Genomic DNA, 18251 nt, shown 5'->3' with positions numbered 1-18251 from the left:
TTCCGGGAGGAAATACAGCGGAGCGGTGTAAACCGCGCCGGAGCGAAGCGGTGCCCCCCCCCCCTTCCCCGCCCTCCCCGCTACCGGGGGTCCTGCCGCCCCCCCCCCCCCGAAGAGCGCCCCGTGGGGGGGGGGGGGGTGTTCCCCATCCCTCCCCACGCTGCTTTCACTCCTCACCCCCCCCCTTCCCCCCAATAATAATTTTAAGGGGGGGGCAGGAGGAGGGAGGCGCGGTCCCACCTGGGTGCGCAGCGCCGAGCACCAGCTGGAGGCCGAAGAGGCAGCAGAGGGGGGCGCGGAGGGGCCGCGGTCCCGCCGAGCCGCGCCCCATGCCCGGAGCTGCCCCGCTCCGCTCCGCTCCGCTCGGGGCCCTCGCTGCTCCCTCGCCGGGGCCGGGGGACGGCGGAGGGGCGGGCGGGGAGGGAGACGGAGGAGGAGGAGGAGGAGGAGGAGGGACACCGAAAAGAGAGAAGGAGGGGAGAAAGGGGGAGGGAAAAAAAAAAAAAAAGTTAAAATAAATTAAAAAAAACAAAATCGTGTGCGCCGGCCTCAGACACTGCGTCAGCGGGAGCCGCGCTGCCCTCGCCGGTGGGCCCAGCCCAAAAAAAAAAAAAAAAAAAAAAAAAAAAAAAAGCGGCGGGGGGAGCGGGGAGGCGGGGGTTGGGGCCGGCCGGGGGCTCCGCCGAGGGGGCGGCCGCGGCCCGGGCACCGGGGAAGGGGCGGAGGGGGGGGGGTGGCCGGGGAGGGGGGTGTTCCCCGTCCTGCTGCCCAGTGTCGGGGCTCGGCGGCGCTGCTGGGAGGTTTGGGGGTGGTGCTGGGGGGGGGTGGGGGGGTTAGGTGGGGTTTGGGGGTGAAGGGGGGGGTTGGGGGGTGAAGGGGGGCTTGGGGGTGATGTTAGGGGGGGTTGGGAGTGAAAGGGGGGGCTTGGGGGTGATGTTATATGAGTTTTGGGGGCGAAGGGGTGGTTGGGGGTGATGTTAGGTGAGTTTTGGGGCGTGAAGGGGGGGTTTGGGGGTGATGTTGGGGGGGTTGGGGGCAAAAGGGGGGGTTTGGGGGTGAAGGGGTGCACAGCCCAGTGCATCCCTGCAAACCCCCGGAGAGGGCTGGGCCCCCCCCGCACAAGGGCCGTGCAGCATCCCCCTGCACCCCAGGCAGCCCCGGTGCCCCCAGAGTAAGGCCGAGGGCACGTGGGAGATGCCCACGGTGCCGCCAGCCCCACGTTGGGTCTCGCTGTGCCGCAAGCAAACGCCTTCCCCCGCCCGGGACCTCGGCGTGGGAGTCCATCTCTGCCGGCGAGAGGAGCCAAGGGCCGCTGCGAGCTGCTGTCGCGTGTTTTCGGTTGCACCTCTGGGTGCTCGGAGGGGTTATTTCAGCCCAAGTACAGTATTGCTGAGCCAAACCAGCTGAATCCTCCTCCATCCATCTCTGCGGCACAGAGCTGGGCAGCTCGCGTCTTACCTGCGGATGGGGGAATGCTGAGGTCGGACACAGCTCGTTGCATCTTCCACCGTGGGGCTGTTGGTACAGCGCTCCAGCCTCCCGGTACTCTGCTGAGGAGCGTGGGGTGAAGAGCATCACACAGTATCCAATGTAAATATATCCCATACCCAAGAGCTGAATATAAAAGGCTTTTAAAAACTTTAAAATGTCTTTTAAACTTTTTTTTTTTTATACCTGCCCTCCAGACAGGCCTGCCCAACCTCCCAAAAGCCACCCAAAGAAGGCAGCGTATGTGGAAAACACTGGAAATCAGCATTTTCCTGGCTTCGTACGGCCGTTGGGCGGTTTCTGTGCAAGGAGGCCCACTGCAATGGGAGCCACATGGGCACCACAGATTCCTGCTTGGGGGGGTTTCTTCGGTGCTAAAAACCATTTGCACCTTAAAAACCACCAGCACCAAACCAGTGCGGCAGCTCACACCTCCCCAGAGGTCTAGCTGGAGGTAACAGGTCACCCCAAGGCACCTGCAGAAGACTGAACGTCGCAATTTGCTTCAAACAAAAGCCCCAAATCCTTGAAACCTGGGGGGAAAAAAAATCCCCATCAGGCAGCCAGGCACTGGCTCAGCTGGGCATCGCCCTGCCCGGCCGCTGGAGAGCTGGTTCTCCTCCATTTCTGGAGTGATCAAGAAAGCTTTGAGTGGGGAGGTGGGAACACTTGCGGCACGGTGCAAAGATTTGGTCACAGCGATGCGGACAGGGTGATGCTTGCGGTGCCCATCTCGTGGGAGCATCCCTGGGGATGCGGGAGCCTCACCTCTTCCTCGAGCTTCCTCTCGATTTGGGCAGCACATCAGACCTCGACACGCAAACACTGACGTACAAAAGTCAGGCAAGACGATGCTTTTAATCAGCCCAAGACGATGGCAGCGCTTCCTTGAGCGGGGGAGCAGGATCTGGCCCTGAGACGGCACGACGCAGGGGGACGCATGTAAGCCAGCCACGTGTTTGGCCGTTCTTGCAAAAATAAATGAATCTATTGTTTCCCAGCAAGGCAGGAAGGACCTGCAGACCGGTGCCAGGACGGGCTTTGGGGATGCAAACCCTCCAGGGGGGGCCCAATTAAACACATCAGCATCTGGCTTGTTGGGTTTTTTTTAAGCCAGGGATTATTTTTTAATTGAAGCAGCGCTGGAAGAACAGCCTCGCTCGCCTTCCACAGCTGGATGCGTGCCGGCGGCTGCCCGTGGGTAGCAAACACGACAGCCCAGAGGAGAGGAGGGAATTGCCCAGATCCTCGCTCCCATCCCTAAACCTTGGAGACCACTCCTGGGGGATGCCACCCACCGAAGTGCCAGCGGCTGGACGCGATGGAGCCGTGAAGTCCCACGAGTGGGACCCTCTATCCATGCCGGACAAGCCTGAAAACCCTTTTCCGGGAGGCAAATTCCATGCAAAGGAGACACGGCAGAGTCAAAAGGCTTCGAATCTCATGGAGCATCACCGCCTCCTGGCCTGGTTCACCCCATGTCTTGGAGGCCCCTACGCTGCATGTGATTAGAAGATAATTAGCACTTCCTAATAATTAATTCCTCCATTGCAGGCCAACAGCTCCTTACCTACTCTCCTCCTAATCCGGTTTAGTACCAGCTGAGTTGCTACTCGTTGGAGTGGATCGGGAGGAAATGCATTTTTTCCCTTTCTCTGGGGTGTTTCCAAGCCGTCTGACCTCTCTGGCCCTAACGAGTTGCTGCCAAACGAGGGGACGCGGCCGCGTGCAGGGGACGGCCGACTGTGCCGTCAGCCATGCTCTTGGAAGAGCTCCTTGCACCAGGGGATGGATGGGATCGATGGGCTCATCCCGGGCTTAGCCAGCCCTTGGGATGTTCAGAATCTGTGGCTGATTCCCGCAGTTGGAGCATCTGTATCTGTCCGCTAGCTGGAAAAATAAATGCTGGTTTTTGGCCGAAGCAACATACCGTATGGGGAGTGGTTGCAGTGGAGGGGCTGTGATGAGACAGGGTGAAACAGCCTTGGCTCGAGTGAAAGTCACCCTGCAGAAGGATTTGGAAAACCTTTCCAGAGATGGATCCGTGCCACTCGCCCACCTTTGGCTGGAGGTCTGCCCTGGTCAAGAGCACTGGCAGAAAATGGGTCAGTCAGGATGCTTAACTTCCCACAGGCTGGAAAATAAGTGTCACTAACGAGCTGTGGGATTTGGGATGGGAAAGAAAAACCCAGATTTGAAGCTGGGGTGCTCAATGGCAGCAAGGCACCCTGTGAGTACTGAGTTTGGGGCTGATACAGGGCACATTTGAAGTTTGCTCATGCCAGAGGCATTAGAGGACAGGATCTGGGGACCCATGGACCACGACAGCAGCGTCTGTAGCACCAGGCTTGAGGGCAGATGCTCTGGAGGAAGGATCTGCACCAACCCATCAGCCACCTCTGAGGACTGGCAGGTCCAAAGGGTCTATTTTAGAGCCCGGGGAGGACATGGGGGTACATTATATGAGCAGGGAGGCCGCAGGTCCTGCTCCATTGTGCTCTTCCAAAGGTGTTCCCCCCACCCTATGGCTCTCCGCAGGACTGGGGGGCTCCAGGAGAACAGCGCTGGAGAGCAAAGCCCTGCCTCGCAGGCAGTGACCGTCGAGGGGCTGCCGGTGCCACGGCCACTTTGCTTCGCTTCGGCAATCGCAGCCGGGGACCGCCCGCACGCCGGGGACCGGCAGCACCTGCCAGGCTCCGCCGCGAGCTCAGCCCTCCGTCCGCGCCGCCTCGGCCTCATCCTGGCCTCCGAAGAGGACCGGCCAGGCCAAGATCAACAGCCACCTGGCAGGCGCTGCCGCGCTGAGGTCACCGCTTAGGGAAGAGGCCGTCTTGGCGTCTGCTGGCTCCTCTCTCCCCCGCGCCGGCAGCGGCAGCAGAAGAAGGCCACGTCGCTCTCCCCGTGTTGGAGACAGGAGGGGGGATGGCCAGGGCAGCCCCAATCCCAGCGATGGAGATGGCTTCCCCCACCCCCGAAGCTCGCTGCCGGGCTCTGCGTTGCGGGCAGAGAGGGGTGGTCTGCAGCCCCCTCGCTGGGACGTGGGGCTTGACACGTCCCCTGGCATGGTGGGGAATCCGCACGGGGATATGGCAGGGGACTAGTCCCCAAGGCACCAGTTTGCATTTGCACCCTCCCGCCCTGAGGACGAGCCTGGGGGCTCAGCTCCTCCACGGCCCCAGGCATGTTGGTGGCCATCGGGCGCCCGGGTGATGCTGATGCTCCCAAAAGTTTGGTTTTCCCAAGTGCCGACGGGTTTCGTGCTGGGAGAGGAGTCTCGGCGCTGGTGGTCGGGGCTCCACCGGGCAGGGGGGTGTCGGGGAAGCACCCTCGCCTGCACTGCAGTTTGCTCCCCGTGCTCCTCGCCTGAGCACAGAAACACAGTATTTAAGATCAGCCCCGGCTTCGCTCGACACCCAGCTGTGGGTAGAAGGATCCCAGCCAAAAAGAAGGGCCGTTTCCCTGCCTCCAAACCGAGCGTCCCCTCGGCTCTTGCAAGAAGCAGACGGGGCTTTGCCAGCTGCTGGGGTCCCTCCAGGGGCTCGGTCAGCCCCAGACCCCTTCCCCAAATCTCTCCCCAACCCCCTTCCCTCCCAGCACCGCAAAGGGGGTCCCTTTGTGGGTACCCCACGCTGAGGCTCTCAGGGCTCTTTACTGCTCTCTCTTCTGCAGCCCTTAAAAGTCAGGCAAGTTCAAGCTGCAAATAATTTATTAAAACCAGATGTGCTCGCTCAAAGCTGCCACGAGGAATCTCAGGGCGCTCCAGCCCTGGGAGGGCCAGCGCCGAGATCCCTGCCCTTCCGCCGCGGGGGCGAGACGAAGCCGGGGGCTGCCCGGGGAGCAGCACTGCCCTCGGAGCCCGCTGCCTCTCCTTCCTCCCCAGCCTCCCCAGGGCTCCTGGAAAGGAGCAGAGAGGAATTCCAGCCATTTGCAAGAAATTCGCCTTTTAGAAAAACACTTTCTCTGCATGACTCAAGAGCAAATTAGCAGAGCTGGGTTGCAGAGCGGGGAGGGAAGGCAGCTGGAGAGCGGCGGAGGACAGCACATCCCAATCGGCATCTTCCTCCTGCTGGAAGCAGGGATGGGACCGGGGAGTGCAGATCCCACCCTGTCCCACGGCCCTTTCCAGCAGGAGCAGCGTGGTCCAGCGGCCACCCAGTTGGCCCCAGATGCTTCGTTTCCCCCTCTGCCACTGCCTTACCTCGTAGCCACGGGCACGTCCCCTTCCACCTCCATCCCTCACCAGTCCCTTTAGCCTGAACGGGTTTTGGCATCAATCCCAGCCGGTCTCCTGGGTTTGGGTGCGAGCGGGTGGATTTTCAGGATTAGCAGGAGCTGGGATGAGCCAATGCTGAACAGAGCAGGTTTTGAGCCCTGATCTCGATGCGGAGCTGAGCCAGGCCAAGAGCGAGGAGGTTGCCGACACGGCAGCCCGTGTCCCGTGGACCCCGGCCAGCGTGTGCTCGTGGCTCCCACGCAGCTGGCAGCTTTGGTCAAGAGAGGACAGGGCTGAGCAGAGCTCTGGTTTTTTTCTTCCCATGAATGCAAACCAGAGCCAAGCACCTTATAAGCCCACTGCCTGCATTCCCCGTGGCTGCTCGAGTGGGGATGGGAGATCTGGCCTGCACACAAGGCCGAGTCTTCGCTCTGCCGCGCCCCGCAGCATCCCTGCATTTTTAGCTCCATTCCATGAGTTTTAGCTCCAGCTGGACCACAGCACCCCTCTCTGCCCCGTCCCTGCAGCCCAAGTAAAAGCGAATGGGAGAGCAGCTCCGGGCCAGGGCTGCCGGTGGGCTGGTGAGGCTCATCCCACACCGGTGGGGCAGATGGTGGCTAACCTCTGTTTTCAGGCTTTACTGGATCAGCTCGAAGCACCGAGCCTCCCCTGCGCTGACCCAGCAGCCGGCCAGCGTTTGGAAATGAGGAGCAACAGAGCAATAGAAACACCGAGCTGCAGCCGAAGGATGGAGGGAGAAGAAAGGCTGCGGCAAGCCATCCCACGGCAAGATGCGGGGCTGGGAGCGAAGAGGACCACGGAGGAGCGTGCGGAGCTGGCAGCAGCGTACGGCTCCTCACCAGACAGCACGCGCCAGCAGCTTTTCCCGTCCTTTGCACCCCCACGCAGTTAATGCATGAAACCAGAGTGTGTCTCAGCCCCGGTCCTGGCTCCCGCTCCCCCGCCCGGCACAGACAATAGCGTCCTTGTGGCCAAGACCCACGTTCCTGGGTGTGAACGTGGTGACGGGAGGCCGAGGGGCTCTGCGTTTGCTTGGCCTCTTGCCCCCCACCCAGGGTGATGGCCGTGGGGCGCCCGGCTGCACCCAAGGGCAGCGCCGGGGCCAGGGCACAGCCACGTGCGGCGGGTGAAATTCGGGGTCTCGGTGCAGAGATTCATCGGCGTGTGGTAGAAAGGGCACCTCTGGGTTGGGTGGGGGTCAGGACTGCGCCGGGTCCTGCTTCCACATGCTGCAAATCTCCTCTCCCCCTCCGTGCTGGGGGTGGGAAGGTTTAAGTCAAGGCTGCTTGAGCCAGGCTCGCGTAGCACCCAGAAAATAACATCCTCCGGCAGCAAACCCCAGGGAGGCACTGGCAGCGGTAGCAAACCTCTTGTCGAGGGTTTGCCAGGTCACAAAATAAACTGGGACTGGCCCATTTGGCAGAAGGAAGCTCATTTCATAGCGTGACTCCTAACCACTAACGTAGGAGGCGAAGCATCCAGCGAGGCAGCCCCTCGGTAAGTCTCATTCCTGCTGGCGTCAAGCTGAGCGCGTAATCCTGCGTACATCCCTGCTCCCGGGCACGCCATGCAGGCGTGGTGGGTACCTGGCCCGGAGGCCTGGCCGTCACCGCAGGATGCTTGTGCATTTGCTGCTGAAACGCTGCCGCCGCCTCCCCCTGCCCAAATCTGTGTCGCATCATCAAAACTGGCACCAGGGGCTGAAAAATAATCAATTGCAGCAGCAGGGAGGGAGCCGAGTTGCTCTCGGTGTTCGGTTTCACTCGCGCTCGGCGGAAAGCTGACTTTAACTTCAAGTGCAGCAAGGGTGACGTCAGGTTTGCGGCAAAATCCTGATCCCCAGCAACTCTTCCTCCGGAGGAACGGGGCTCTGGCGGGCAGGTACGGCCCCGTTTCATGGCAGGGGTGGCCGGGAATGCCCCGCACAGAGGTTGCAACACGCCTGCAGAGGAGCTGGGCATGTGAACTGGCACTCCTCAGTTATTAGTCCAGATATAAGCAGACTTGACACCTTCAGCTGCCAAGGTCCTTCTTCATTTTCTATTGTATGTTTTTTTTAAAGCTGACAAGACTCAGCCATAAGAAATTAAAGGAGCCGAGTTCCTCATCGCTGCTCAACACTGTTATTCTGGATGACCGGGACAGGAGCCTCGGGTGCCCACCGGGTTGCGGCTGGCAGGTTGCAGCCACCGGCTCTCAGTACAGCCACCCAGGGCATGGGAGTTTGACACAAATTTTCATCAACAGACAGAAAAAAGGTGTTTTTTGTGTCCTGAACATATATAGCTTCTAAAGGCAGCTGCTACTCTGCTAGAAACGAGGGACAAACCCACCTCAGATGTCTGTCTTGATGTTCCAGAACAAGATCAATGCCAGCAATTAAATAAAACCTAGTAATTTTCAGCGATTCCCCCCTCTGATGCAGAGATCTCATTGCTCTGAGCTGTTGAATGCAACCTTCCTCATCTTGTCCCGCATCACCTCTGCACAGCCCCTGCAAGAGAGCTCGTGCCAACACTATGAAGAGCAAAACAGGAAGAGCCAAGCAAATCAGTTTCTTAAAACTTATTTTAATATCCATGTCTCATCTGTTGGGTAGAGCCAAAACAGTCTGGCCTGGTTTAAGTTACAAATTCTTCATACACTTTTCTTTAAGTAAATGAACAGTGTGGCAATAGGGTCTGTTATTGGAAGTGAAACCCATATTAACAAGGAAGGTGTCGCAGCCAGAATTCTACCAGGGTTCTTCACCGCTATCAGCCCCGGGAAAGCCCAACGCTGTCCCTAGGCCCCTGGATGGGTGTCGCACAGCAGGAATAAATGCATCTGACACAAAACTAATCACACCCACAGAGATAGCACACACTGTATGTCCAAGAAACAACGGGACCAGGATAGAAAAAAACCCTTTTAGAATTCTCCCTGATGCAGACAGACACCAAATCATCAGTTTCAGCAAACGGGATGAAGCATCAACCCTGATTTCGCCTGACAGAGGCTGAATAGACATGTTGAAGTGCTGCTTGTTAAACAGTTAACTTCTGGAATAGAGCAGTAGAGATGGAAAGGGCTAAGAAATTATGGCTGAGGATTTAAAGATGCAGTATTTCTTTTCTTTGTTTAAAACACTACAGTTTAGAGACCACCTTAATGCAGCTGCAAGTGAATACATCCAATTAAAAGCCCAAGAGTCACTACAAAAATAGTAATAAAAATCAGAGCAGCAGAGTTCTTCACTTCCCAGGTCCATTGCTTAATTTCGACAGACTCCTCCATTTCTCAATTAACCACCAGTTCCTGATCAGGTTTAAGCATTGTATTTGCAGATGATGGCTTACAATAAGGCAGACAAGTGGTAGTTCTCTCCAAAAGTGCGTGACAGAGAACATCACTTGCCATGAGAACGCCATTTGGGTACCGAGCGCCCCAAACAGCCCACGCGCTGCCAGAGCTATGGGTACAATCCTGGAGGTGCCGCGCAGAGGATAGTCCACACCACAGCGGTCTGGGTATTGGGTTAGGAAGTGGGCACAGGGCAATTTGTTTTTTAAACAACACCCTGAGTTGCAGTAGTGCACTGCTCAGCTCCCTTCCGAGACAAACTTTGCTCTTGAACACTGCATCTTTAAATATTTCTGGCTATGAACTCCTGCCACATGTTAGGAGCACTCCAACCTGGCTGCCACATGTTCAAGTGCTGTGCTTTTTGTGTGTGTTTTCAGTTTTCCTTCAATGTGGGGGGAAAAGGGGGCAGAGTGGGGACAAGAGGCTTGCGTTTCACAGCAGGCAGACTCCAGCTGAAGGTGTAAGACCCCTCCAGGCAGATTACAGAAGGGAGACAAGAATAATAATTAGGGTGTTTGCTCCCTTCAAGAACATTATCTCATTCCCTCTCATCTGAAATTGGATGCAGCGATGGCAGCAAGTTAGGAAAGTCAGCAAGTTTTAAAAGGAAAGTGTTAAGAGAGAGAGGAAGCTTTGCTGCCAAGTCACCTAACTGAGAAGAGCAGACAAGTCTTCAGCTTTGGATTTTTATAACATGAACAAGATATGTACAGTACTGCGTGAGCACAGATCACACCTGTGATCAACTGAGCTGTGCTCTGATTCTTCCCCGTTTGCTGCCTGCCTTTTCAACAGTCAACAGATATCATGCTCACGAGAGCAGAGAGCATGTCGTGAACATGTCAGGGTGTGTCTTCAAAAAGAACAGCACTTCAAATAAATTAAAAAGGTGCAACTGTTGTGAGAGCTATGAAGCAGCAGCTGAAAACCTTGTGGCAGTCTGAGCTGTGATCCACTCTGATCACAGGAGATCTACGCAGGCCTGTTCTTCTATGGGCTTCGCTGCCCTCCTGAGAAGGTGAATTATTCATAAGAGGCCACCCCAAGGGAGCAGAAAGCTGCACCATCCACAGAATGGACACTGCCATGAACCTGCTAATACGGGTTTCACTTTCAGACCAGAAAACTGTTTTCTTCCAAAAAATTGTTATTTTTAAAAAACTGAAATTAATTAGGGGTAAAACACTAACTCTAGTGCCATGAACAGGCAGGATCAACTTTTTTCCCCTCCAAAGGGCAAAGAGTCATATACCATCCCCAGCTGAACCTTGGTGCTTCGAGCTTTTCAGGAGATGTTACCTAAACTTTATTAAAAGAAAAAGAACAATGTTTAAATATCAACACTGGACTAGCCCAGTCTTTTTCCAAAGTCCACATTCTTCATATGAAGCACACACGGCGTCCTGGATTCCCCAAGGCTGCATGTTCAGAAGTTCACAGTACATGGAACCATGTCTTTTTGTATTTTCTTGAGTTTCCCCTCCTTGCTCAGAGCAGCCATCCTTTTGTGGTCATTTACTGGATAAACCTCAAGCCATCTCCTATCCACATGGCTTGGCCTAGATGCCGAAGGTTTTCTTGATGAGAGTTGATGTTGTCATGCTCTATGGATGGAAAAAAGCAAGAGAAAAAAAAGCACCTGGTACAGGCTTCTTGAGACCCTTGCGGATTCCTCTATTCCAAAGCTGTTTCTGAAAGTCTTTTTGCCGGTTTCTCAAGCAGTTTTTGGCCTATTACTCTGTCTCAGTTTGAAGAGCTGTTATTGGATGATCCAGAGGTTGATGCAATTGCAGCTCCAGCTGGGCTGCTTGTAGATACAGATTTGCGGATGTGAGGCAGCAAGTATGGGTCACAGGCCAGCTGCTGGACATCTATCCGATCCTCCTTTCGGTAGGCCAAACAACGTCTGATAAATGCCTGCAGATACCCCAAAGGCAAAACAAGAATTAGTAGACGGACAGAAACAGGAAGCTTTCTTTGACAGATAACTCTTTGAGAGCGGGGCCAGTCTGACAACCCCAGCACTAAAATTCCTTCCCCAGTGACCACAGAGACAGCCCAGAACCTACACCAGAAGCTCATCTTTTATCAGGAGAAAGCACAGGCAGAGGCACACACTGCACTCTGTTCGGTTCTCAGCCTGACAATTACAACAACGCAAAGCCACTGACCACTCTGCAGGAGGCAAGCATTAAACACAGAACTCTTGCTGGTTTTAGGGAAACCAAGAGGATGGAAGTGCCAGTGCCTATCACTGACATACACAGTGTGGTCAAACTCGCTGCAAGAAGATTTACCTTTGCTTCTGGCGTGACTACTGGCTTTGGAGGGAACTGCACCTCGGTAGCTTTCAGAATTGTGTTCTCCTGCAGAATATCTTGTTGTGACTGGTTGTGACCGAAGGGCTACCAAAAAAAAATGGATGACAGTTGTTAAAGGTTGATGACAGGCCTTAAAAAACCCGTTAACACTACTGTTTATCATCACTTGACATCAGCATTTTTCCGGGCAAGAAGCCCATGAATGTTGTGAAGGTGCTACAGATTCCAGGCAGATGAGCAGGACACATTGCTCCCGTGCTTAAACTGAACAAAAGGGACCAAGTTGGAATGTGTCCAGCGTGTCTCCAGCTCAGATGGGAGGGATCTCCACCTGCTTCCACTCCTCGTAGGTCAGCTTCAGCACGTGCAAGAGGGCCTTCATCCATCTAAGCTCACAGGACATTCACCCACTTCAATCTTTGCTGGGCTGGTTCTACCGTTTATCTGACTGACAATAGTAAGCAACACAGGGTGTTTGTCAGCCCAGGCTTTCACCACACTCGGTTACCAAGGACTCGTGAAAACAAGAGTTGATGGAATCCTTTTCCTGCTCCAACCTATTTCTTCTGTTGTCATAAAACAGATTACTTTTTCTCAGGACAAATCACCTTTTCCTGATCCAGACTCTTCCCTTCCAAAAGCCATCCTAAAAACTTCTGGAGTGGGTCTTTGTACCTACTTTTTTTTCCTAGAACACTTGCAGCTGTCAAGCAGTACCAAGCTCGACAAAGACTTAGTGCATTGAAAGCGTCACAAAACAATGCCAGAGCACGAACCACAGGTGTCTGGCCCCGACCGATACACTTGTCCTGCCCATAAGGCCTCAGTGGGAACATGCCCAGTGGAAAGAGATGTTCTGCACAACATTGCTTTTGAAGGCTTTTGAAAGAAGTGCCAAGTAGAGCAAAACACAACCTAGTAAATTCTCCCCACTTCATTAGCATGGACTCTGTCTTGGAACTGATGGCAAGGAGACAAGGCAGAAGCACCTTCTAAGCCTGGGGAGGAGAAGGAAGCAGAAGCCAGGGCTGCCTCCCAAAAGGTTTGGGAATCACCACTAGGAAAGGAGTTAAATGCCTTCTTACCTTTCTGCCATAGAGACACTGATAGAAGATGACTCCCACTGACCAGACATCAACTTTATTTGAAATCTTTGGAGGTTCTTTTCCAACCACAAAACATTCTGGTGGCAAATACCTGATTAAAAGGAAGTCACAACAGGTTATGAGCAGCATCTTTAAATACTTTCAATCATTTCCTTTACAAAGGAAGGAATGAGCTTCTATGATCAGGTATTTGCTTGGGACTCGAAGGACCCAATTTCATCCCTGTGCATCTTCGGGCCAAGATCACCAATGCATACCCCTTCTGGGAACAGTGATCCCAAGGACTCTCCAGACAGTCATGGTCTGAGCTAGTCAGCAGTCAGTTTCTTTTCACCAGAGCACATAACATAATCCCATTTTGGTTTATCTTCAGAACGGGTATTTGTTGTTAAAAGGGCTTGGCCAACAATTCCACAATAGAAACACACAGCCAAAATACATATTTCTAGAAATACAACCCCAGATGCCACGTCCTAGTTAGAGATGCTCAGCCTCGCTCAAACTACAGTTAGTTTCATTTTTAGGAACAGAACAAAACTGTACAATACAGAATGCCTTAGCAAACGTTCCTGTACAACTGTTGCCCATAGTGACAGTCTGCAGCTTAGGTAATATTGAAGAACCATGTTCAGTGGCACTCACCGTAGGTCTTACTCTCAGTCACGGGCGATGCAGTGACAACATCTGGCACTGAGGATAAAGTATTACTGAAAACATCTTTCACGTGACACTTGAAAGAGAAGCTCTGGCTATAGACAGCACTGTGAGATGTATATCTTTTGTGAGAGCTAACTATGGATTTTCACCTCATTTCAGTGGCATACTCTTTCGATGTCCCTGATGTACCTGAATTTTCAAATAGGCATGGTACTCTCCTCCTCCTTGCTTAAACTGTTAGACAGTGCCATTATGGACTGTGAAATAGCAGCCAAGCTCCACTCCAGAGCTTGCTATCTCAGCAGCATGCAGCATATGCAGTTTTTCACCAGGCCCTTTGGATAAGGGACGGTTTTCAAATGTATAAACGCTAACCCACTGAAAAGTAAAAAGCTGCCAGCCTCAAGAGGAGCTGTGTGACAACAAGAGCAGTTTCCAGGGTCTCAAACCTCTAGTGTCTCAAGCTGTCACAGACAATGGCAGCACATACAGAGATGACAGATCCAAAGCTGTTTATAAACTGTTCTTGATCTGTAACTTGCAAGTGCCCCAGGCGACGCTTACCAGTAAGTACCAGCCCCCTGCGATGTCAGTTCCATGCCATCAACAGAGTTGTAGCTGTCATCATCCATGATTTTGGAAAGTCCAAAATCTGTGATTTTTATCTCTCCACATGCAGTACCATTGACTAGAAGAATGTTACCTAGACAGAGGAAGAAAACAGCCCCTTAGGATACACATGTAGCAGGAAAAAACAAGAATAAAATTGCATTGAACTCTGGCACCCTCCATAAGAGGACAAGGAACCTACACAGTGAGCTGCAGCAGCCTGGGGTAGATGTTTTAACACTCAATACCCCAAGCTCCAGAGACAACTCGGCTCCCACCAAGTGCTAGACGTGATCTGCCCATCCTTGAATGATCCAGTGGCCTGACATTACTTGGAGCCTCCAGATTCTGAGCCCTATTAGCCAAACGAGCTTGATGCCTGTGCTGTTTTGACCCCTCCCAAAGGTCCCGTTGGAAGGGCAGGTCAAAAAGGAGGATTAAGGAGAGAAATACACATACACACTTATGACTCATTCTGCCCAGAAGTCCTGACTTGTCCTGGCCTCTCAACAAGCCAGAAACTCTCTCCTTCCTGGCAGTGCTCCCCAGTGGCTTTCTAAGCTCAAAAAGGACAATTACTGCTTAGGCAAGAGTCTCTTACAAATCCATCAAGGATCAAGAAGTCAGATCATCACTGTTTTTCTCAAAGCCTACAATAAAGCAGCAGAATCGTGCGTGATGGCAGTGGATGAATCACAACTTTAGACAACTGTAGGCAGAGCTCTGCAGCATGCTCAGACAACATGATAACAGTTGGCAGCTGGGGGAAGAAACAGGGTCACTAGAACTAGTGCAACAGCACCACCTCCCGTACAGATTCCTCATGCTGATGCAATAAACCACATCACATACCAGTTACACAATGCTGATGAAGTGCCATCAGTATAGGGAGACAAGCCAGGGATAACTGCCCAAAGAGATGGCTGAATTTTACTGGACTAGGCAAAAAGGCTACATAGCCAATACGCATCACCCCAAAAGAGAACACTTCCATTTCTCCCCTCGTTACTCTGCCCAATGGTAAAGGGAAATCTGCAACAACATTTAGAGAGAACCTTCTACATGGCAGATGTTACTGAATCCAAAGGCAGACCTGAGCAGTTTGACTGTATGTCCTCAGCTTTGCGAGCTGCCACACAATACGAAGAACTGAACACTTCCAAGTTAGCTTCTGCCACCAAATTTTCAGGCAGATGATTACAGAAAGAATAAGCCAGAAGAATGGGAACATGAAACACACTAGTAATTATGGGAACCTTTATGAAGCAATAACAGAAGCTCTCAACAGCAGAATACAAGCAGGACATTAAGAAACCAAACACAGACACTTGGTGGTTCAAGGGCTCATTCTGAACAAGGAGGCTACTTTTTCTGGAACGTTACTTCCTTGTTTTATGTTGCAATTCTGAGAGACAATATCCTTTTCACAGCATGTTCTATGCATTTTAGTTTTTTTCTTCTTCCAAGTTAGTTTTCCCAGACAACCCCGTCTCCTTTTTGCTGTCTGACCAAAGTAAACTTCCCCACATTACTTATAACCCATTACCTTTAGTTAGCATCTTTAAGCACGTCAGCTAGCAGCACAACATACCTGGTTTAAGGTCATAGTGTATGATGGGAGGTTTGATTTCATTTAAGTATTTTAAAGCATTCACAATCTGCATGATAATGGATCGCGCCTCTTTCTCCGACATTAACTTGTGCTGTTTCAGGTAGAAGTCCAGATCATTTCCCTCACAGTATTCTAACACTGTACAAAACCTGAAGACAAAACAGTAGTCGTTGTAATTAAGGCACCTGATGGAAACCAGAACACTTTGTTATTGCTTGTCTGTAAGACTCACCTATTTGGTCAATATATTAAACTAAGAGTCCTCCAGCCTATTAATCCCTTTCTAAAAATAAGCTACCAGGAGCACAGTCCTCAATGCTCAATAGTACAAAGGTCAGAGATCCCCCATTAAGTGGTAGATCCAGAAGCAGAAAGCTTATCAGCTGGGGCATTTGCCCAGGCCAACAAAGAGTAGGATTTACTAGTAAAGCACCACATCTGACATAATACAGCATACTGGTTTGTGAGCTAGCATCTCTAGAAAACCAATGTATGTTGAAACTGCCTCAGATCTCTGCAACACAGTCTGTAACATTGGTGTGGACATTCTCTGGAGTCTCCTGGAAAGTTTTAAGAGACCAAATACTTTGTACTGAACGGGTCAAACCAAGTCAAAGGACACAGCAACATAACTTACGAGTCAGTATCCAGCGAAAAGTAGTCATATAGCTTAACTATTCGAGGATGATCCAGTTCTTTGTGAATTCTGTACTCTCTACACGCATGTCTGAAAATAGGAAAGTCTGAGCATTAGTCATACAAGTGACTTAATGCTAAGTTCTGCAGATAGCGAACCCAGACATACCACACAGCAGTCCAACTTCAATCAAACCCATGCACATTATTCAGACAGCTTAAGAAAAGGCAAGCAAACAAGGAACAGCACAGTACAGATCTTGAGAACCACAGAATCTGAGTGCATCTCAAACGCTGGCAATACTACAAAATAACTAATCTTGATTAATGGTACTGCTTGCCAAAATAGAATAACCTCATAATAAAGTTAAGGGATCCAAGATAGCTGAATACAAAAATCATCAAGTTCTAGAAAAACTCCATAATGCTCAACAGCCCAACTTCCAGGCTTCAAATTCAGCTTAGTTTGTCCCAGTGACACGTTGGGGAATTAATATCACAGCTTTATCTTTGGAGCTCTGTCGAGAAGGCTTGGCTGTCATTCTGCAGAGCTTGTCTAATCCATGGCATTAGGGAGCAAGTGTTACCAACAAGAAAAGGCTTCTTGTACCTCCCTTCTAGGCCATGACATAGGTATAGTCCTAATCATCTGTGAAAGGATTAAGTATTCTAGGAAACAAAGAGAAGGGGAAGGCTTTCAGGGAGCACAATGCAGGTGTGTACCTGGAAGACGGGCATGAACAGCTGTTTCCCACAAGAGCAGAGCTTAGACATTTCAGAGAGGAGAAGCCACTTTAACACTTTTTTAAAGCACCAGTAGTGCTCTATGAAGACTTTGTGCTGTAGTGCTTATACAAAACCGTGTGTGTGTGTGCATGCACACATTTAAAACATTTCTAATTTGACCATAACTTTTGCAAGTAGCTACTGGGACAGAGAGTGGCTTTTGAAGTGTGGCAAAACATGGGAAAAAAAATGGCAGCCTGTTTGCAGGCACTGGATAACCAAATACAGGAGGAGTATGGAAACATGGCTGGCTGCTTTACAGCCTTACTTACTTGTGATAGTTTTCTTTCTTCTCATCTCTCCAGTTTTTATTTAACTGGTGTATTTTCACAGCTACATATCTCTGTTCTGTTAAATCAAATGCCTGCAGAGAGAAGAGCTGAAAATCAGTAGGAATCACAACTTCAAGTTAATACTGCAAAAGCAGACAAGCTCTAGCAAACCAGTATCCCCACCCAGGAAATAAGCATTACGACATACTGAGTGAAGAGCAAACCCACATTTTGATGTAATTAGTTTCACTAATGAAACCAAGCAACTCTGAAAACAATTGAATATTCTGTGCTTTGATCTGACCTTCCCCATGGGCTCTAACTAATGCCGCATTTATTCTGACATTTTACCACCAGAGCTACAATGGGATCAGAAAGGCCAAATTAGCAAAATAGAGTTAATCACACTGGGAAAGACCTTGCCATTATTCCCCCAAGCCACCTAACTCATTTTCTACACTCCGTTAAAAAAAAACCCTAAACCCAAAAAACACACAAACAAAACATACAGAAGATTTTCAATACGTTGTTTCACATTGGTAGCTCAGCTCTCCATCTTGAAGCATAATTTTCAGCTTATTTAGAAGCTGGAGAATTCAATGGCAGAACTGCATAAAACCTTGTGCTGCATTTTTCCCTCGCGTTTCTTGCTATTTAGGCAGTCTTTAAAGAACGGACCACTGCAACTGTGCTCTTGGAGAAATGCAGAAATTTCTTACCTTCTCCGAGAGCAGCAACAGCTAATAATTTATAGGACGGGGCAAAATTTTATTGTAAGCAGACAAGGATAAACTGTGACCATCTCAAAAGTTGTATGCTTAACTCCTAATGCTCAATAGATTGGCCAAGACCCTGGAGAAGAAGGGCTAAGCATTTCTTTTTTTAATAACATAGTTACAACTCTTAAGTGCAGTCAGGTATAAAGCATTCATACCCTCTTGCTTTCATCTGTGGAGCCAAGGCTTTCTACTTAGTCAGCAAAGCCTCCAAAGAGCCATTCAGAGTACTTACATGCAGATCACACTCTTTTTTTCACTACCTGAGCAGTCCAGCCCCCCCGGTTTAGATATCTATTGTTGTATTGCATCAAAATAATAAATCACCGTGAAGTTTCCAATATTTGCATTGGCATAGTTATCTTCATTCTAGCCAAATTCAACATGAATTAAGAACTACTGGGTACAG

General features: G+C 51.1%; 2 protein-coding genes across 8 annotated transcripts in view; both read right to left on the bottom strand.

Moving 5' to 3' along the window:
* MRC2 (mannose receptor C type 2) overlaps positions 1–413 on the bottom strand; it is a 29863-nt gene extending 29450 nt beyond the window's left edge. The window contains 1 exon segment of the mRNA XM_052785086.1: positions 241–413. Within this exon segment, the coding sequence (XP_052641046.1) occupies positions 241–331 (91 nt within the window). The 5' untranslated portion in view covers positions 332–413.
* Positions 414–8272: 7859 nt separating this feature from the next.
* TLK2 (tousled like kinase 2) overlaps positions 8273–18251 on the bottom strand; it is a 44356-nt gene continuing 34377 nt past the window's right edge. For all 7 annotated transcript variants that reach the window (XM_052785076.1, XM_052785077.1, XM_052785081.1 and 4 more), the window contains 7 exons: positions 17067–17158; positions 16010–16099; positions 15352–15521; positions 13716–13854; positions 12474–12585; positions 11365–11472; positions 8273–10984 (listed from right to left, as the gene is read on the bottom strand). In XM_052785076.1, the coding sequence (XP_052641036.1) occupies positions 10811–10984; positions 11365–11472; positions 12474–12585; positions 13716–13854; positions 15352–15521; positions 16010–16099; positions 17067–17158 (885 nt within the window). In that variant the 3' untranslated portion in view covers positions 8273–10810. The remainder of the gene's footprint in view (positions 10985–11364; positions 11473–12473; positions 12586–13715; positions 13855–15351; positions 15522–16009; positions 16100–17066; positions 17159–18251) is intronic.

This window comes from Harpia harpyja, chromosome 4 (genome assembly GCF_026419915.1).
Source record: "Harpia harpyja isolate bHarHar1 chromosome 4, bHarHar1 primary haplotype, whole genome shotgun sequence".
Lineage (NCBI taxonomy): Eukaryota > Metazoa > Chordata > Aves > Accipitriformes > Accipitridae > Harpia > Harpia harpyja.
This window is presented reverse-complemented; position numbering and strand designations above follow the sequence as displayed.